The following is a 21,758-nucleotide window of genomic DNA, read 5'->3' on the forward strand; positions in this document are numbered from 1 at the left end:
TTTAGCACATACATAGGAACTTGAGGGATGTAAACGTGACCTGGGGCAATAGTAAAAGCAAACTCTAGACTTGGGAAACAGGCGATACAACAAACGGACACAGAAGAAAGGGCTGAGCTTTCCACATCTACTGGGGAACAGGCAGTGCTTGTAATTCACTGCCTGCTCTTGCAAGTTGAATAAATAAAAATGTCTTTAAAAACTCTACCCCTCAAGGGTGCCTGCAGGTGCCTGTAGACTGAGTGCTGGAGCGTCCTCTACTTTGGAGTTAGGTGCAGTACAGCTCCTTAGGCAGAGCCAGTAGTAGAGCAGCACTATGAGCAAAGCTGACACTACTTGTGTCCTCAGCCCTCAGCTGATTTTCATCTTGACTGTTGTGGCTTAACCCTGTTGGCTGCTAGCACAACACAGCTGCTCACTCACATTGCACTCCCAGCAGGAGGGGGAAAGAATTGGAAAGGCAAAAGTCAGAAAACTCATGGGTTAAGATAGACAGTATAACAAGAGGGGAAAAAAAAGGTGTGTGTGTGGGGGGGAGGAATAGGGGGGGAGGGAAGGGAAGGGGAAACAAAAGAAGAACTGAAGAAGAAAAAAAGTGATACAAAACTTTATCACTACAAGCTGATGCTCAGCCAATCCCTGAACAGCAGCATCCCTGATGAACTTCCCCTGAGCTTTTATTGTGTGATGCTGTGTGGTGTGGGATAACCCTCTTGGTCATTCTGGGTCAGCAGTTCTGGCGGTGCCCCTTCTCAGCTGCTTGCACACTCCAGCCTACTCACTGGCAGAGCAGCGTGAGAAACAGAAGACCACTACTCAGTACTGATTACATTAGTGTGTTATCAACACTATTTTCATCACAAATCCAAAACAGAGCACCATATGAACTACTACAAAGAATATTAACACTATTCCAGTCAAAAGGGAGCACAGCAACAAAAAACTGTCAAGTCTGTATGTGCATTCATTCGCTGGACCCACAGTGAATTATCCACAGTAAGCTGTACTGCCATTTGCTTTCTCCTTGAGAAAGAATGCCAATTTCTTCAAGGTATTTTGAAGACAGCCTCACTGTCTTTACTCATGCTTCGTTTCCTTTGGGAAACTTGGTCACACTGAGCAAAACTTGTGACTACTCACATTTATTTGTGTTGTGCATAACAATAATATGTTACTTCAAGGCAGCTGCGGCTCTAGAAATTCAAGGCCAGCCTCTTTCTTGCAATGACACAAATGGTCCCAGACACATATCATTCCAGACTACATAATCCATCCAGAAAATCTCCATGGAGCAGAAAGATCAAGCATCTAAGTGTCTACTCCCACAATATGGAAATGAAATTTAACAGTGTTAAACTACATTAAAAACCAGTTGAAACCAGTTCTACATATCAATAATATACTTTTATTTAGTAATAATGTATTGTTTGTACTGATAACATCAAGAAGCATAACCACTTCGTCACATAGGTGAGGTTTCTTGGAGCTTTCTAATCTTGAAAGTATCCATCTCAACAGCACTGTCCAGTACAAAGCCAAAAAGTTACAATAATGTAATTTTCAGACAAGTTCACTGCATAGACAATATTCAGTTGTGCTTCTGTAAACCTGTTTGCATTAGGAATGCAAGAGACTTGCAAAGCCACATTTAGAAGCAGTATTCCACTGCAAAACCTACCTATGTTGGCCACATGATAGCATTTTATCTTTGGCAGGCAATCAAATTTCTGCATCTTCTGTTTCAGATTTCTAGAAATATCTATATCATAATACACAATTACTTCACAATTAATATGGTTGCTACTTCACTGAGTTAAAGCTTCATGGGTCATGCAGAGAGGTGACCTAGCTGAGGTAAAGGTAACCTGGATTTTCAGAACGTTCTTGTTAATGTCCCTCATAAAAACCTTGATACATTGCCATGAAATAAGGAAATGATCATTTAATAAATTAGTCACTGACCACCATAACAAACAGTGGGAGGTTACCAGTGTGTTGCCCAGAGGACTCATGCTTGAACATGTAATTTGTATATTTATCTGTGAGAACAGTAAATAGAACTACTTATTGAACTACTTACATTTACAGAAGTAAAAAAAAAAAACAACAAAAAGCAGTAGAAATATCTTGTATAATACCAACTAGGTAATAAAGCAGCAAGTAAATTTCAGAGTCAAATGCAAAATAAAAACACAGTCTGCACTTCTCTAATGGGGTCACAATTAGCTACTACATGAAAGAGCGCTACTGGTTGTCTTTCTGGAACTAATTAGAGGATCGCTTTTCTGACCTACTTCATCTACTTCTGTATGAACAACAGTTGTTGAAAAAGCAATGAACGGAATGGGATGTTCAAAATAAGTTTTTCTTATTTCATAGAACAAAAGAAACAGATCACTAACAGCTTGAAATATTGCGGCTGAAGCGTCCTTGCATGTTGTCCATTTCTATGCTCTTCCCAAGGCACCCACAATGTGCTACTGGCACCGATTTCATCCAACCTACTACCGTCAGTCTTCTCTGCAGAAAAGAGGTTGTTACACCCTCTGAAATGTTAGCAGTGCTCAATAAAACTTCTGGTCTATAAAGGTATTCTTTGAATGGAGCGTTCAAGAACTATCTACGGTATTTTTGAAACTTTGTGCTAGAGGATTGATGTCATATCACATAGGAATCTGTATTTCTAACAGGAGAAAGGAAGTAAAGCAGGCTGAAAATGATATATGCTTACCATCAGCACATAAACTCTTAGATGTCAAACACACTGAAGCGATTGTCTACTGCAGTAATTACTGCATGATCTTTCTTATGCTCTGAAATTGCTCTTTACATTATAATTCAAACAAAACCAGTAGGTAAAAGTATCCTATGTTATCAGGAATAACTCATTCTCACAGATCAGGAGCAAGCTCTGTAAATTCCTCCAAAGTGACCGCAATTAGCAAGCTCTATGGTATTCTGAGGTAAATGACTAACTTTGCCAAACCAGAAAATTGGGGGGGGAAAGACTAATAAAGATGATTATGTAACCTCTGAGTTAATTTTTAAAAATGATAGATGCGACTCTAGGAGAACAGGAGATATTGCTGCTGGACATCCACCCTTCATTACATCTTCCATTTTCTTCCTTTTCTCCTTTGTTTTACAACAATATATATACTTTTTTTTTTTTTTTTTAATCACCCAGATCATATCAGATTAATACACAAGCATTTCATCTGTGGTTTCCCCTTAGAAGACTCACTGTTTCTACTTATCGCCAATCTTAAGCCCGCTTTAATTTTCTTCTTTGCAAGTGTTATGAATAAAGGCTTAATTGGAAGAAAGACAACAGAACAAAAATATTCAGGTCAGCTATGGCAAAAACAGTTTTAGCATGTCAGGCCATCTCCACAGGCATCTCAACAAGAGATAATAGCAATGGGTTGGATCATTATACCAAGATATTATGAGTTACAATGTGGTTATATTGAGAGTATATCTGTGCTTTTTACAATCTTATATACGTACACCAAATTTGCAGGCTACAATATAAAATTATAGATTCAAATATATTAGCAGTCTGAGGAAAAATGTGCTAAAATTTTGGTGTCAAGTTCTCAAAGCCTCAACAAAGGCAACAACTTAAGAAGAATTTCAATATAGCTTTGGACTATATAAGGAAGGAATTGCTTATCTTCTAATTTTCTAATAAAACAGCCTACTATTTTTCCCCAAAAAGACTCGACAAATTAGGAGAGATAGAACACTTGCTCTGTGAGGAGAGGCTGACGAAACAAAACTTGTTCAACCTGGAGAAGAGATGAATCTGGAGTTGGCAGGAGCAGCCTTCCAGCAGCAATGTGGAGGCTACCAAGACACCAGCCAGGCTCCATCAAGCACAGCAGAACAAGACACAGTGGTGTCTTGCAATAGGACACGTTCCAACTGCAGGTAAAGCCAGGGGCAAAAGAACACCATTATAATGATAATTAAACACTGTAACTTCCTGAATAGAGAGGTTAGAAATCAGTATTTGGAAGTTTTCCAGACCAGCTCCAAAGACTCGAGCAACCTACTTTGAATTCGAGTTGACTGTGCTTTAGATCAGCCACTGAACTGGAGATCTCCTGTGGTTGCTTCCACTTAGATTCCTACGGTTGCTTCACTAAATTTGACACCCAGCATAAAGAACTGGATTATTTAGATTAAAAAATATTGATGTGAGAGACATGATCAAACTTCTGGCTAGCAATCACAAACACTACTATGTTAATTGCTAGCAGTTGGCAAAAAAAAGAAAACCCAAAAAGAAAAACACCTCTCTCATAGAAGATAGAAGAGACTCAGATATTACAAAAAAAAAACCAAAAACGCTTAGTTGTTCATACAATCTGTATCAAACTTTTCGTAGTACATTTTGCATACCCACAGAAGACATGAATCTCCTCGTCTTCCATAAACATTCTGCTGCAGCATATAAGAGCTGTTGTGCACTGTGCCTAAGCAGCACAATGCGACTGCTGGCATGCCCATCCTTATGACTTTCAGATAATACAGATTTTGTCATCTTGAATTGCAACCAAGTGTGCTATTTGCTTTATAAAAGTATGTTTACATACACTGCAAGATGAAGTGCATTCTGTGCATTTAAGAGATTAACAGATTTTATTGTTTTCTAAAATATATTACAATATAGAGACCCAAGGCAGTAATTCCTGACAGATTTAGTAACCATTTTGTGAATGAATAATTATGTTAAGTTTTCCTTGACAGACATACATACATCCACTTTCAGAGCTTGCACATTGTAATGCACTGAACATTATGACTAAGTATATCTATACATTTGAAAAGCAAACGATAAAATCCAAAACTACCAACAGTGTTTAATAATTACCTCAAAATAGATTTGTTAGCTTCATTACAGTGTAGATTCCTAAAGTAGCATATCTACTCACCTGATACTTGATATTTATTTTTTTAACACAAATCTGTTGTAATTTACAACTCAGTTTTAAATGTCACAAATGCAAACTATTTGGCACTGTTACAGACGACTGAGTTGTAATTGCAAACAAATGTAGTTTTTACAGTGTTCTGCTACAATAATCCATGTAAGGACTAAGGCTAGTTTATATGTTGACCCACAAATTTATCCACATTACAGATTTTGAGTATGTTAGAGTGTTTCCTGTACTTCTGAAAACCTAATCACAGAATATTTTGTCTATAGTACAGTAATGAATATGGCAAGAAAGCAGATTTAAATATACCTATAATTTAAACTCTTATAAGTCTAAATCTTATCCACATCAAAAGGTTGATAACTAATAGCCATGCTCTTTATATTTTGGAATATCAAATTGTATGTACATATACACAACAGATAGCCTCTTAATAAAAAGCATTTTTAGTCTATTTTACAATCTTTGTTCAAAAAAAAAAAATCAGTCTTCACAGATCTAACATTTCAAATCACAAAAAAAAAATCATTAGCAGTTAGAAGGATTTTTTTCCTGCACACATGTGCCGGAAACAGATAGTATTCTGGGGCTTACGTGATTTATCTCTTTGTTTATAGAGAGCTACTTAAGATCTACAAGGAAAACTCATTTAAGTGCCAAACCATATAAACAACATTCATAACAGAATCCCAACCCATGACACCTGCAGGTATCTCTGCTACAAATAACCTTCTGTAACAGATAGTTATCACATATAATATCTGTTTTACAACTTTGAGCCATGCTGACAACATTGAAAGATTACTATAACATGGATTTTTCATTCAGTCAACTGCTGACTAAATCTATGTCATAATTTAAGTATTATATGATCAAGAATACAAAAAAGATGCTTACCTACATAGCATTTAAATAAAAAAATACTGCATCTTTCAGACATTGCTAAGAACAAATAGAAAATTAACTAGAATAATCTTAAAAATTCAAGTTGCAAGTTACTGAAGGTCACTTAAAATAACCGATTAAACATAACTCAGCATAAGCCACATACCTCGGGTAGGATGAGGCACAAGCATAGAAAACGCAAAAATGTTTAAGAGTCACAATAATAGACCACGTGGAAAGAAAAAAGCTTAAAAAGTATTCTTCCTATCGCTATTTTTTTCACCTAACCCCTTTCATTTGCATTGTGCACAAGCTGTGAAAACCACATGAAATCAGTTCTATGTTCTGTCTTTAAATCACCGCAATTTCAGTATTGAGCTTTCTCTCCTTTTCATGAAAATATATACACTCTATACATCATTCAACTTCCTCTTGGTTTAAATATATACTGTACAGGCCTGCAGAGCTTTTGTAACACTTCTGTATTAACTTTGTCCTTTGTCACTGGATTGGTTCTACATAGTTTGCTGGGTATAAACCAACTTGTCCGTTGTCCAGACGTCCTTTGCACCATCCCTGTTCATCTTCATTCTCCATTTTAGTTAACTCATCTCCTGCAAAAAGAAGCAGCACCATTAAAAAATCTATGAACTTCTAAGTGACAACAATAGAAAGCTAACATGACAATTATCTATTTACATGTCCACTCTTGTTCCCTTACCCACACCAGCTCCCAGCAGAAAGCCTCTAGTCTCTGCTCTTCACACTTTTCATACTAACGTCATTTACTAATTTGCATATGGGATGAAAGATCTCACAATTTCAGAAAAGCAATGAGAAACGAGCTACTTTGAAACAAAAACATTAAACAGCATTTCAAAAAGGCGCAAACAGCATTTCAAACAAAATTGAAGAATGCCGTTTTTTAACTTATATATGGTGTTATTTTACTAGAAGATCAAAGGCTCACGTATAGCTGAAGATAGATGGTAAGGAATCTGGAATACAAGGCTTACAAGGAGCAGCTGAGGGAGCTGGGACTGTTCAGTGTGGACAAGAGGCTCAGGGGTCACATTATCACTGTCTATAACTACTCGAAGGGAGGTTGTAGTGAGGTGGGAGACAGTCTTTTCTCCCATGTAACTAGCAATAGGACTAGAGGGAATGGCCTCAAGTTGTGCCAGGGGAGATTCAGGTTGGACATTAGGAAATACTTCTCCAAGAAGGCACTGTAACAGACAGCCCAGGGAGGTGGTGGAGGTCACTGGAGGTGTTCAAGAAATGTTTAGACACTGTACTGACACTGTCACATCTCTTCTTTCCACATCTTTCTTTTAACGCCTACCATTACACCGTTGGAAGTTGGTGCAGAATTGTAGGTGTAAAAAAGTTAATCAAGAACTTGTTTCCTAAACTTGAATAGCAAGAGCTAACACTGAATATCCATTCAGGTATTTATGAACTACAAAATAACCTCATTGTGCGCCTCTAATCTTCTGCATTCTCAGGAAATACTTAGGCATTAGTCTGCAGACTTCAAGATGCTGTACATGAGCAAAGGAACGTCCACCTCAGCAAAAAGTCTACTGGGCAAATAGAAGTCCACATCACTTGAATTATTTTCACACAGACAACTTCTTTGAGTCAAATTATTTCCATAGATGCATGGGATTATATTAACCCATCTCTAATGGCTATAAATACACAAAATATTACAGAAGTCTGAGTATATTTAGGAGAGCAAAACCTAACCTATACAGTACAGATTGTAGAAATGGAACAAGCATAATAACATATCTTCTATAATTGTTCTCATCTATAAAAGGTTAAAACTTCATCTGTGGAGAAGGGCTCAGAGGTCCTTGTGGACAACAAGCTGGCTGTGAGCCAGCAGTGTGCTCTTGTGACCAAGGCCAATGGCACTCTGGAGTGTATTTAAAAGAACATGGCCAGCAGGTTGAGGGGGGTGATTCTCCTACTCCACTCTGCCCTGGTGAAGCTACATCTACTGTACCGTGTCCAGTTCTGGGTTCCTCAGTTCAAAAAAGACAAAGTATCCCCTAGAAAGAGTCCAGAGGAAGGGCACAAAGATGACTCAGGGGCCTGCGTCATCTCCTATACGAGGAATGGCTGAGAGACCTGGGTCTCTTAGCCATCCCAGGAGCCCTCAGGAAAAGACTGCAAGGTGATCTGATCACTGTTTATAAGTATCTGAAGTTTTATAAGTATCTGAAGTGCAGGAGTCAAGTGGGTGGGGCCAGGCTCTTTTCTATGGTGTGCAGTGACAGAACGAGGGGCAACAGGCAAAAACTGGAACATCTGAAGTTCCAAACAAACACAAGGAAGAATTTCTTTACTGTAAGGATGACGGAGCACTGAACAGGCTGCCCAGAGAGGTTGTAGAGTCTCATTCTCTGGAGACATTCACAATCTGCCTGGACCTTTCCTGTGCAACTTACTGTAAAGAACCTGCTTTAGCAGAAGGGTTGGACTTTATCTTCAGAGGTCCCTTCGAAACCCTACAATTCTGTGATTCTGGGATCTCTAGTTTGTGAGTCTAGCAGATAATAAAAGAAAGTTATGAACAAATACTTGACTTATGGAGATGTTTTGCAAAATTTTAAACCAGTGACCTTGGAGGTTTATTAAAGTATTATCACTTTTGGCAATCATATGCACAACAGGTTTGTAACAGAAAGAGTCTTTACAGATGCAAGGAAGATAGCATGTATACTAACACATTTTGACAACACTGCCTGGTCTACATTTACTGTAGCTATTTATTCTCAGCCATGGCAGAAAACTAGACATATGCTAAATGGTTATGTCCCCTGCAGTTATATGATTATAAAACCTCTCATAAAATATGGGTAAAGTTATTCCTCCTCTTTGGAAGCCCACCACATTTGTTTGCCAAGGGAAAAAAACACATAACAACAACAACAAAAAACAACTGACGTATAAAGTATTCCACTAATACAAAGGTGAGTTTCAAGTCTATAGAAAAATAGTATATTTGATGGACACTGTACAAAGCCTGTATATTACAGCATGTGGCTAAAAGTGATTACAAAAGCTTTGTAGGCAAATTCTTTGAATACCTGAGGAAATTCCTCTGGAGAATATCCTCATACATTAAAACAGATCCCTAACATGCATTAATCGCCTGCTGACAGCTGCTTACAACTCTAGGCATAGTCTGCATAGGAATATAGGAACATAACACATTTTAAACTAGCTCCTGCCTGATCCAGTCTATTGCACATTCAATGTAAACCTAGTCACTTCAATATTTGTGTCTAAAAAGCTGAACATTTGATTGCAGGCATTCTGTAATTCTTCTCCTGTAAAGGAGGTTCGTAGCCTAGCATGATCACTTTCTTCTGATTGATAAAATCATGATCTGCTGTTATAATGTTTTTTAATGCTCTTACTTCAAAGCTACTAAGCAGTTTTTAAGTTAAGTCTACACTTCTTACTGTTCATACTCGTACTTTATTTCTACAGGTCTCACATTGAGAGCCACTTCATTCAAGTAGTTTAATACAAGTCTAACATCTGGTACTAAATGTACAGAATGTTTAACTTCATATTTAACCATTATGCCTGTGTGTAAAAACACTGCATAGTTCTGTCATGGAAAGTCTTTGTTATTGTAAACCTTTGGAATGCCAGAATGACTTGACAGGTACAATATTATAAATCTCACGAATGTTAACTTATTTCCATCCCCCCCCATCAAGAAAAAAAATGAACAGTTAAAGTCTACAGAATGAAGAGTAGTTTTAGCTTCTGTGCATTCCAGAGAAAGCTCCAGATGTTTAGTTATTACAATCCTTCTGTCAGAGCACAATTTAACAAACTTAAAAGCCAAACCATTTCTCTTCTTTCAAAGTCCAAATTATTTGTCTACAAAGACAAGCCAAAGGTATGGAGTTTTACTATTAAAAAAGGAGAGAAGAGAGTGAATAGACAGTCTCACCAGGGTTATGGGACTTGTTTATTCATAAAAACATTTTCGTCTAATGCAGCTCTGAGAACCATCTTTCTCCATATGCAAAATGGAATACTAACAGTTCAGTGACAAGCTACATCAGTCTTATTTGAAATAAGAACTTTCAGCTCTAACATCCAAGCCACACTGCAGATGAAATAGCATAACTCTTATGAATGCTGAAGGGGAAATGGAATGAAGAATTTTCTTAGACATTTTTTTTTATCACTTGAATCCTCTTTGTCTTCTACAACTGTGTTAGCCAGTCATTAGAGGAGAAAGGAGCAAGTGACAAGCAAGCAAAAGTGAAAGGAGTAGACTGACAATCTAATCAATCTCACTTTCACAAACTGAAGTTCTGTTAACCTACTATGAAAAAAACATCTTATTCTGGAGTTCCTGTTTAGCAAGGTTTTCATGTGCAGTTTGAGGCAAGACAAGACAGGTATCAGAGCTCAAAAGGTGCAGATTTTGCCTTCCACCAATAGAGGGTGCTGCCTCCAGGTTGGTCAGACTATGAAAAACATCTGAAGTCTGCTACTGAAGGCTGAGGAAGACTCCCAGGCACTCACTCAGCACGCAACTGCTAGTAGCCTAAACTGAAGGCAGCAGCATTTATGGTATACAATCATCATAACCCTATGTGAACTTTGTAAGGGTGGAAACACGTAACTGGGAAACTGTCATGTGTCTCTCCAGTCCACTGCCTCTATTTTGTTTTCTCAACTCCTACAGTCAAGTAAAATGACTCAAGGGAAATAAAACATCTCAAGAAGGGAGACATCCAGTCAGTGTACCCTAATATAATGCAAGCCAACAAAATCAAGTAAACAAGTAAAACACAGTAGGGCTACTGCACACAGATATACTGAAGAGTGTCAAAGGAGAAAATATTTATCAATCCATGACCAAGTGCTCAGCTTAAAAAAAAAACAACTAAAACACCTTAGTGGTGCAGGAAATAAGAGGCCAAAAAGTGAATGCTCCCAGTTTAGACAGGAAAAAAATGTATCAGTTGATTAGATATTGTTTTAAGATGCATAGCTGTAGTCTTTTCCTTTAAATAACATCTTTGTAGGGCTGGCATTTGTAGACAGCTAAAAGCAGCAGCCGTTACTGTCATCAGCTAAGAAAAGGAGAAAAAGTAATCAACTGCAGCTCCCTGTTTTATTTAACACAAAATGGTAAAAGGAATATCCAAAACGGATATATTCCAAAACATTTCAAACAGATTATAAGTCACTACTCTCAAACATGGGATAGCAAGAAGCACTATCAGGAACGTGGGTTAGACAAGATCCTGTAAGTGGAGTTGTACATTCAGAGAGACAGGTGACTTCAGAAAATAAAGGAAATGCTATAGAGGAAAAGTCCTTATTTGCCCCATTTCTCCTTTTGATGAAGTGCTTTAAGTGCACACTGTAAACTTACCTGCTTTAAAGCTGAGTTCATCTTGCTCTTGGCCCTCGTAGTCATAGAGTGCACGCACTCTCACCTCCATTGCAGGAGAAGTATCTTCATCAAATGGATTGGTGTCTCCATTTGCATCAGTGGAAGAAAAGGGGTTGTTGGACTCTTCATCAGACCAATCTGTAGGGTAGCTTTGGTTTTTTTCATAGCTGCTAACACTAAAAACAGATTTTAAATCACTTTTTTCTGCTCTTACATTAAGAGACTAAAAGTACCCCCGAGATATCAGTTTCCTTAGTTAAACTTAAACTTCTCTGTAAAGCTCAGCTTTGAAAATTTCTCTCTGCTTATCTTATCTACCTTTAGCTGGCAATACCTTATTCAGAAAAAAAAATACAATCACATTCTTACAATATATTCAGAGTTAAAATAGAAAAAAAAGGAAAAAAAAACAACAAATCAAAGACAACTTTCCTATAAATTCCAAGAAATTTCTCTAACAAGAAATCTGTAGAATCTATGAGATTATTTACTCTAGAAAGGTAAAAGCTGTGAAGGTAGTACATAAGAGGAACTAGATATTTAAATAGCATTCAGAATCTTTCTCTCACTCCTCTGTGCACCCCCTACAATATATTTTAACTTTTTGTACGTTGCAATTCACCAATATAAAAGCTTCATTACAGAGTGACATCCTGACCATTTAAAGAAGAGTTCAGTGCTGAATACGTGCATGTCATTTAAGACAGTGATATCCTTAGGTAGGCATAATGAAAAGGTCCTAAACAAAAAGAAAGCAATCATAAAAGCAGACTTATTCAGCAAGAACACGCATAGGAGTAAAGCTCCAGGAACATTCTCGTTAGAAAAAAAAAAACATACACATTTTAAAAGACTGGTTTAGGAAGGAAGAAAAACAACAGCAGTTCTGTTAGCAACTGCCAATAGGCCCAGTAGTTTCAAACCAAAGAGCAGGGCAACAGATGTGGCATCTGTTAGGAGAGACAAGTTAGTTTACAGTGTAGTTTACAAAACCTCTCAAACAGACTTCATGCACCCACTAGCAGAGCGTTACAGAAACTGAAAATTGAAAACCCTGGATAGAGAAAGTGTAAAAACAATTAAAACAACATTTCACCAACTTTTTGATCTTATTGTCCTCCTTTTCACTGACAGTACTCCCAGTATCTTCTTCATCTTCAAAGGGATTGTAACTTGATTGTACTGACTGCACTGTGTTACTCTGGACACTAAGACTGCTAATTTGGAAAAGAAAGAGCATTATGGTGACCCTATCTGTTTAAGAGTAGAAACACTCATTTGTGTCCCACTAAGTAGTTTTTCAGTAGACCCTTTCTCCAGCCATAAAAAAAAATCAATAAAAAGAACAGCAAAAAATAAAACCCACAAGAGTAGCATAAGACCCAAGAAAGTTCTGACAGTCTCACAATATGATACACTCCTTCAGAACTAGACACATTATTTTCTAAGGCAGCTGCTGTTAACAGCTATGTATTAACGGCATCCAGATTAGTGATGTCACTAAGCATTTTGCAAGCTAAGATTTCAAAGAAAAACTGTCATTTCTACAGATAGAAAAATAGCAACAGACAACCGCCTGATGAGCTACACAGTTCAGTTTCACTACAAAGTTCAGTATTCTTATAATCCACAGTGGAGAGACAAATGTAAGATGGAGAATTAATCAGCAAAATATTTTGTGAGCTGCAGAAAGCTATTTTAAGAATGCTCACAGATAAGTAACATTTAATTGGCCAGTGGCTTTTTGATCCTATGTCTCTATTATCTTAAATAATCAATATAACTAAAAATAAAAAAATAAAATACCTGCTATGTTTGTTAGGCTGTGAAACTTGATCTCCTGTCTGATTAATACCGGTCAGAGTCACTCCATCAGAAGCTTTCTTCTTTTCTCTTCTGCTGAGAGTGCGATTCAGATCTGCAGACCACTCCTATCAACGAATGTAAAAAGTGATTGAGAAATGTAATGGAGCACTAATTATCATATTTAATTTCTCAGACTGTGTTACAGAACATACATTTATACAGCCTTACAAATAGTTATTGTAAAGATAAGTTACTCATGTTTTGGTTATAGTCCTCATCTAGTTCCTATCTTAGCAATGCAAACAAATCTTTGCTAGTCACAAATCCCAAAGTGACATGTACTTCCCTGCTTAGCATTCTGCACACCTTGAAAAGACTTAAAATACCAGACCATCTGGTAGAGAACTGGAGAAATCAAAGGAATTGCTCAGTGCAACTCTTTAAAAGTTGTACTGAGAGCATTTACTGTTTCAAGTAATGCCAAGACATCTGGCTTTTTAAAATTAAATCTTAGGTTTACCTTTTGAAGTACTGCAATCTACTCTGAGATACAAGTTTACTTCTTGAGAAGTGCTGCAGGACTGACCTACAATGGAGCTCATTTTTCAAGTCATTGTATATAACTTCTCCTGTCCCTAAAATGCGAATGAGCCCTTAGGGAGTTGCACTCAAATATTTTGTCCTTGAAAGTCAACCAAAAGAGCTCAAATCAACACAACTGTTGACAGGACTCATGATGTCATTTGTTAAGAATCCCTCCTTGATGTTCTGAATCACTGAGAAGTTTCAGAAGGCAGATGAACAGGCATGATGAGACCTAAACACAAGTTACACCTTTCAAGTCAAACTAGGCCACATGCAGATATAAAACAGAGGACAGAGAGTAAACTTAACACAAGCAAATATCCTATGCTTACACGTTTCATCTCAAAGAACATGTTAAAAGTCAAAAATTCAGGAGACGGTTTACTATCCAAAAGATAAGCTTTGAGATATCAAGAAGAAAATGAAGATTTTGTGAGATGCTATTATTACTTGTTTATACAAGTAGCATGGTCAGTCATCAGTGATTTCTGGCCAACTTTTCAGAGGTACCTCTTTATTTTCACCTCGTACAAATACATATGGATTTTAGAGTTACCAAAATATAAAGACCACTGACCTAAGTACATTTGTACTTTATAATGACATTTCATATTCATTTGATCATGACTTTTGTTTTTTACTTACATCATCCTTGTAGCATGCAAATGAAAAAATACTTGATTAGAAAAATAGTAACAATGGAATTTCATGTATTAATTATGATGTTTATGAAAATGGATGGTATTTCCCCACACAGAAGTAACTGTAGTTCAGTGTTTCAGGCAAAGAAATTCTGCAGTACTAATACGAGCTTTCTTCCCCAAACCTTAAAATTAGAGGTTTTTCAAGTTTACTTTACACTCAATAACTGAAGTTTCCACTCCATTAATTGAATGCCCAGAAATTATTTCAATTGAACTTATGATTCTGTACAGAAATTCATTCCAATTCCAGCCTTTTGATAATCTGCTAGTATGATTCTGCACTGACAGAATTTGGAACTTGTTTCTCGTAAGCTAAGTTAGCAGAACACTCCTCAAAAGCTTTCCTTTCCTTTCAAAACTGAATCCAGCAATAAAATAACCAGTGCAAGGTAGGGTCTTTTAATTATTATTATTATTTTTTTTTAATATAATGGTACCAGAAATACTAGTTAAAAAGACTTCTACATTTTCAGAATCAATTTGAAATATTTTAACTACTTCAACAGTCTTTGCTGTCTACTCAATAACAAGGAAATCCCAATTTAAGTCTGACACCAAAAGGGAAAATCACATACTAACAACTTCAGTAATGACTTCATTTTAAAAGAAAATATCTGCTTTTACCTCTCTACTCTTGAAATAGGTGTTTGATATAATCACCTCCAAAAGTAGAGGCTGAGGAAACCCAATAGAAATAAAGAAAAGTATAAATATTAAGGTAATAAAATTAACTGTTAGAAGTTGTTCGAGTCTAAGAGTCTCACCAGAAAGGAACATGTCAGAAAGGAAACTGGAAAAGAAAAAAAAAACATAAAAAAAAAACCCATAAAAACAACCATACTCTGATCTTACCTCAAACTGAGGCCAATTCATTGACATCCCTGGACCTTGATTAGCTCTGAACCACCGCAAGTCTTCAACAGCATCTGCAGTTTTTATGTTCTGTTCCAGCTCACGGTAGATATTTTTGTAACTGCAAAACAAATTTGTCTTCAAATTCAGCACACATGTAGAAACATGGCAAATTCTCTAGACTCATTTATATTATATATATATATATATACACACTTTTATATAAACAGTATTGAAAAAAACACTGCAAGACAGACTTTAAAACTGTGGGACAGACCCATAAACTGCCTGTAAAAAACAGTGAAATAACATCCTTATTTGAAAGATGGATTATTACTCTCTTGTAAAGTATCTTAAATAGTTGTCAGTAAATGTAGTACTTAATTCAGAATGTATTTAAATTACGAAATGTCAACCTTGAACTTTCTTGAATTTAAAAGCTTGCCTACAAGGTAGTAGGAACTGTTTTCAGTGTTAACTTCACAGCATTCTGTGTGGAGCCAGGAGTTGGACCTGATGATCCTTATGGGTCCCTTCCAACTCTAGGTATTCTGCAATCCTATGAAATTTCTGTCTTACTCCAATTAGACTTCTAATTCATTATGAAAATAAAAGTCTCCAACCTGAAGCAGAGTTAAATGAGCAGAAGAAAATGTATATTTCTTATACCTGCTAACAGCTTTTACTGTTTTAGATACTGTGATCTTAATAACTACACTATTTACATAAAATATCAAATGCTATATAAAAGAACTTTGCTTCACCTGCTCATCTTTTGGTCTAATTCTTCATTTAAGTCGAACTCTGTTAGCGATGAAGGATTACACAGAGTAGAAGTCATGCTGCAGATACGATTCTGATCCCCTGTCTTAAACCACACACATGATATGCTTGCTCTACAGACTGACTACAAATATAACAGGCTTCTTTTTTAACAAAAGGATCAATATGGTGTAATATGGAACCCAGATGAAGAGGTATTAATACAACAGATACAAGGTCTTAAAAGTGATGCAGAACTATGAGTCCATTAACAAGCTAGATGGATTTTAGTGAAACCCTACCAGACCACAGCACATGATCTCTAGAAATATAAGAGCTTCTCTGGAAGTAATGCCTCCTATTCTCTGTTGATTCGGGGCATCAGAGGTGGATGTTGATGGTATATAACAGCAGAGGCTGAATCTTCCCACCAATATTCCCTTACATTTTGTTGCTTTGTGACAAATGGCAGCAGAGGGGCAGTCTGACAAAATGGTGTTTGACATGTAAGCGTGCATGAAGCAAAGGGGAGCCACTGACTTACTCCATGCAGAAGAAATGCCATTGACTTTCATTGATGCTTGCTGAACGCGTATGGAGACCAAACAGTGGATGTGAGCACAGTGTGGTGGCGAGTGGTGGCTTTCAGCAGTGGTGACAGCAACAGTGATCCACCTTTGCTGGTACAGACTTTCACGAGCGCAGCATGCACACTCTTGTTCACCACTTGCAAAAATACATAGCTAGGTGGTGACTGTGTTGAAAGAGTGTTTTGTAGCTGAGAATTTGCTCTATCAAATAGTGTTTCACTGTGCTCTTTTTAGCTGTTGCAGTTTCCATGGAAATAAATAGGAGGCATTACTTTTGGAGCAATCTACATATATCACCAATGAGGGTTTACCAGTTCATTTGGTAACTCTGAAGATAACTAGCAAATGCTAGGGATAGATGCTAACCAGATCTCAGACAAAACAAAGAAATAACATATTCCACTTTTAGTAAATTGAGCAATTAAAATTAAGTCATTAATTTTAAATATTAAAATTAAGTCAGATTTTAAACCGACCTACTTGAAGCATGGATTATTTTTTGCTCAGAAGTATTAAGCACTAATTTTGAGGTCTTGCACAGTTTTACCTTGCAACATTAGACAAGTCAAGGTGTTTCTGAACTTCCAGTAACACTTCTCGAAAGAAACGTAAGCGTTTTTCCTCAAACTGCTGACACTGTTCAAATACCTGCTCCATGTTTTCCATGTACTGAGGAGTGGCATTATCTAATTCTTTCAGTGATTTTTCATACTTTTCTTTTGTCTGAGGTGGAAGGAATAAAAAAGAAATCAATTAGCAATATTTTTATTACAGTCCTACGAGACCCACAAATAATATAGTAATAGGCAAGACCTGGACTAAAATACAAAAGTCACATTCTCTTCGCATTACCACCAGTACCTGTTTGATCATGATGAGAGTTACCTAACAAAATAACAAAACAATTCCAATAAAGGCCTCAGCCTCCTCTCCAGCTTCTTGAAAGAAATCATGAAAAACATTAATGTAATCTTAAAGATAAAAAACAAAGGAGGCATTTAGTATAAGAGTAAGTGGTCTTTCAATTTACAGGGTCTCTTAGTTAAAGATCTCCAAATAATTTCAAAGTGTTAGCATTTCCCCTTCAGCAGTTTACGTAGTTCACTGTCAGTTACAAACAGTTAAATTCCTGTGAACATAAGTCACAAATCTAGCGAGCTCAGTTAACAAACAGAATTTTTGACTTTAGTTTAACTTATAGCAGTAGTCCAGAGATATTAAGAGATCCCACCAAACATAATGTTGGCCACCCAGATCACAGAGCAACATCACAAAGGGAAATTTTTTTTCGAAAAAAAGTCACACATTTACTTTATTTAAATAGACTGTATCAGCTTCATTTCCTTAAAGAATAATTTTTAAGAAGCACACATTTTGCTGTCAGGAATGATGACAACTTAGATGCTTAAAGCGTGCTGGCATCTAATCTCATGTTCTCTCAAATGAAATAACTCTGTTCTCACTACCAAATATGAATAACTCTTGTATTATTCTATTCTTTCCCTACTCAAAGTACTTAGATAAAATAGAGGTTATACTACCTGTTCCTCACAAAAGAGCATAACAATGACATGCTTTGTTGAAAATCCCAAATTTTGGCATAGGACCATAACAGACTAAGCTGTACTGCAGTCCACAGCACATTCAGGAGGAAAAAAATCTTCAGATATTGACAAGCTATATATTAATCATACCTTTAGTACATCTTGTTTGCTTCTCTCCACTTTGTCTTGTAATTTCTTGAGTTGTTCAGGATTTAACGCTGGATCAGCTTTGCTATTTGTCTCTCTAGATATAGCCAGTTTTTCCTCTTTACAGGCTGCATGGTATGCTTTCTTTGCAGCTTCCACCTAAAAAGAAGATTTGAATCTCTGCATCTGTGACACTTTATACAACAATTGCGATGGTTTTGTTTCAGGATGGGTTTTTTTTTGTTTGGTTTGGTTTTTTTTGGTACATTCTTATTTAGGCCAAGGATTGAACACTACACAATAATCAACGTAAGGAAATTATTACAGTACTTTGAAATCAATGTATTTCATCATACAACAAATATCACTTATAAAAGCTTAGAGAAGTGAAGAAAGACTCAAGAAAGGATTACAGGAAGTCTCAAGTACAACAATTTTTCCTCATGCCCACGTTCCTCTGCTCCCCTTCTACAAACCTGTTACTTAAGAATGTTGCGGGACAAGGAGAAAATTTGCAAATACTTTTCCCCTGATCATTTCTTTGAACAATACGTAACTTCCCAGTGCATGGGACCAGATATTATTGAAATAACTTAAATTCCACTTTTTCCAGATTTTCAGTGAAGTCACCAAGATCAAGAGAGACCAAGAGAAAATACTTATGTTCAGAAGAGGACAGAAAGCAAGAGATCTTTTTGAGAAAGGAGGATCCAGCAGAGAAATAGGGAGTTTACTCCCTTACAGAGATTTGAGACATTAATATATTGTAACACAAGATATCTAATACATAATCTACTGCTGTACCTCTTTCAGCTTTTTTGCCCAGGGTTTCTGAGCTTTCCTAAATCCATCTTCTGCTTCTTTGGTTTCCTTAAATCCTCCCATCATTTGCTTATGAAAGGCTTCCTTCTGCCAGTTCTTGATTTTTTCAAAGTCTTCATTCATCAGTGAACCTTTTACTTCTAGATGTAGCTCACTCACTTTTTCAGCTTCTGACATAAAAGCACACCAAGCCCTTTCTACTGTTCCATACTGTGGGCCTAAACACAACAGAAAGTGTCATTCTCAATAACATCACCCACATGGAACTTATATTCCCAAGAGACTACCTGAAGCTATTGACTTACATTCATTTCTAAACAGGAATTCCTAGAAAATTATGCAAATCTAGAAAAGGGATTTTTTTTTTTTAAAGATATTTTTAGAATATAACATGTTAAAATCATATTTAAATAATACTCATTTAGTCTGGCCTGCATCTCCCTAAACCGCAATTCCCAGTATTACACTTATTAGCTCCTCGTTGAACTGCCTTTGATTTCTCAACATACTTTTTGAAGCACGGGCAACCAGGAAAAGAAAAGCTAACTCAGAATATACTAAAATGCTATCAGATCAGCTTTTCATTAAAACACTACTTTTCTATTATTGGTTCCCCAACAACCACTGACACCTTTTTAGGCAGACGTACTTTTCAAAGTGTGTTCTCTACCATTATTTACCGAGAAACAGCTAATGTGTAGAATTGAATTTATTTGGATACATCAACACTGGAGGCAATATTCATCTGCTTCCATAAAAAACAAGCAAATTAGAAAAGGAGCTAAGTTTTTGTCTTTTGTGGGGTTTGTTTGTTTGTTTTGTTTTGCTTTGTCTTAATCAAGGAAAGCTTGATCTTTGAAAGACTCATTTGTTACAGTGCTGAGCCATTTGCAGAGGTTCCATTTAAGCTAAACATTTCTACTTTCAACTTACCAAGAACATTCAATTTTTTTTTTTATTTGAGAAATCTTTCAGAGTTCAAAATGAGAATGTATTACCTTTTTCCACAAGCTGTTTCCATCTCTTTGCCCATTCTGTAAGTTGCTGAGCATAGACCTTCTCTATCCGTGCACGTTCATGAATACAATTCATGAGATCATTGCAAAGTCTGTGACCATCATCGATTCGCTTTACTGTCCGCTTGTAATTTCCAACCTATAAAGAAACAAACACTTAGCAATTCCTGCTTGAAACACCTGAAAGCAAGACAAGTCTCTAATACACATACAGCAACAGGACAAGAACGATCATCTGCTACCAGGAATTCATCAACTATATCATCCAGTATTTTCAATTAATCTTAAAACCTAACTTATATAAGATATTAGAAATAAATTGTAGTATGGTCTGCATGGAAGATGCTGGAAGTTCCCTGAAAGAACACCACAAAGCTGGCAAGTTGTCCTGCAGAAAAAAAAGGTTATTAAAAAAGCAAGCTCACCATTCAGTAGACACAGTTCAGTCAGCAGTGCAAATACAGCATTACAAAAGAACCTATGAATTATTAGTCTTGCAGTGTAAGTATAGGTAATTGCCACAATAGTTATTAAGAAATTGTTCTGCATTATTACTGCTTGGCAATGCTTTGGATGGTCAAAATACTTGACGCAAGCACTGAAGAAGGAAAGAATCTATTTATTATTGAGCATCCTAATTTCACATTCTGTTTAATTAAAAGATTGATAAAACTGCAACAACATACAAAGGAGTACTGTAAAATCTACACAACATTAGAGAGTTTTTGTTTTCTAAGAATGCAGTATAGAAAAACACATCCACTGTATAACCAGCAGAGATCAGAGGCACCCTATATTATAGCTATGCTTCAGTGTTGACAAGGTAGGTTGCAATTAGTTCAAAAGTATACTCTAGAATTTAATGTGGGCTCAGTGCTGATAGTGACTTGGAAGCTCCTACCCCTAGCATAAACGTGAAGGTTTTAGAGAGGAAAAACTAGGACTCCACGTACAAGATGCAAAGGGATGAGATATGCAGAAAAATGTGTGAACATTCATTATATAAACAAACACGTATTCATTTTTGTGTATTACCAACATTAAATAACCAATCTAAGTAATAGGAGAGGCAGACGGGGGAAAAAGTGATACAGCTGACAAACTAGTATTTCCACTAGTTTCAAGGTCAGTCAGGTTGATTTCTGTAAACATTAAACAAAACATAAAAACCTCAGGTAACAGAATGTGCACGGCCTATTGAATATTATAGTCATCTTCTTATCAGCCCAAACCACCTGACTGAAAAAAAAAAGATTAGCAGTGAAGTAGTACGTCAACCATTCAAATACTTAAAGCACATTTGCCATTTTTACATGAATCACATCTTAAGTGTGGGAAGCCATCCAACTTTCTAGTTCGTATTTATTCAGAATTTTGTCAGCAGATGCACAGGCAAACCATCTGCTTCAGAAAAGCTTCTCAGAGTACAAAGGGAAATATTTTAATATTCTTAAAAGAAGGAAAACTATATTAAGAGCTGGAAAAAATAAGTGGGACTTCATCAGTGACTATTCTGAAATCTGACGAAGACAAACATCGGCCAAAAATAAGTTGACAAAATTCAGGGTCAAAGCTGAAAAAAAGTAACCAAAGCGAACAATGACAGGGCAATTTATTAAGACATTGTCCTCAAAGCATTAATTTGAGTGTTTT

General features: G+C 36.5%; 1 protein-coding gene across 4 annotated transcripts in view; it reads right to left on the reverse strand.

Annotated features, from left to right (window-relative positions):
- Positions 1 to 1,382: 1,382 nt before the first annotated feature.
- Positions 1,383 to 21,758, reverse strand: part of PACSIN2 (protein kinase C and casein kinase substrate in neurons 2) — a 62,231-nt gene continuing 41,855 nt past the window's right edge. For 2 of the 4 annotated variants that reach the window (XM_031597204.2, XM_031597203.2), the window contains exons 3-11: positions 20,088 to 20,244; positions 19,072 to 19,307; positions 18,271 to 18,426; positions 17,124 to 17,299; positions 15,225 to 15,345; positions 13,084 to 13,208; positions 12,378 to 12,494; positions 11,257 to 11,453; positions 1,383 to 6,445 (exon numbers count right to left, since the gene is read on the reverse strand). In XM_031597204.2, coding sequence (XP_031453064.1) covers positions 6,333 to 6,445; positions 11,257 to 11,453; positions 12,378 to 12,494; positions 13,084 to 13,208; positions 15,225 to 15,345; positions 17,124 to 17,299; positions 18,271 to 18,426; positions 19,072 to 19,307; positions 20,088 to 20,244 — 1,398 coding nt within the window. In that variant the 3' untranslated portion in view covers positions 1,383 to 6,332. The remainder of the gene's footprint in view (positions 6,446 to 11,256; positions 11,454 to 12,377; positions 12,495 to 13,083; positions 13,209 to 15,224; positions 15,346 to 17,123; positions 17,300 to 18,270; positions 18,427 to 19,071; positions 19,308 to 20,087; positions 20,245 to 21,758) is intronic. The other 2 variants (XM_090146921.1, XM_090146922.1) reach the window with 2 other exon arrangements.

Source organism: Phasianus colchicus, chromosome 1 (assembly GCF_987193195.1).
Source record: "Phasianus colchicus chromosome 1, bPhaCol1.hap1.1, whole genome shotgun sequence".
Lineage (NCBI taxonomy): Eukaryota > Metazoa > Chordata > Aves > Galliformes > Phasianidae > Phasianus > Phasianus colchicus.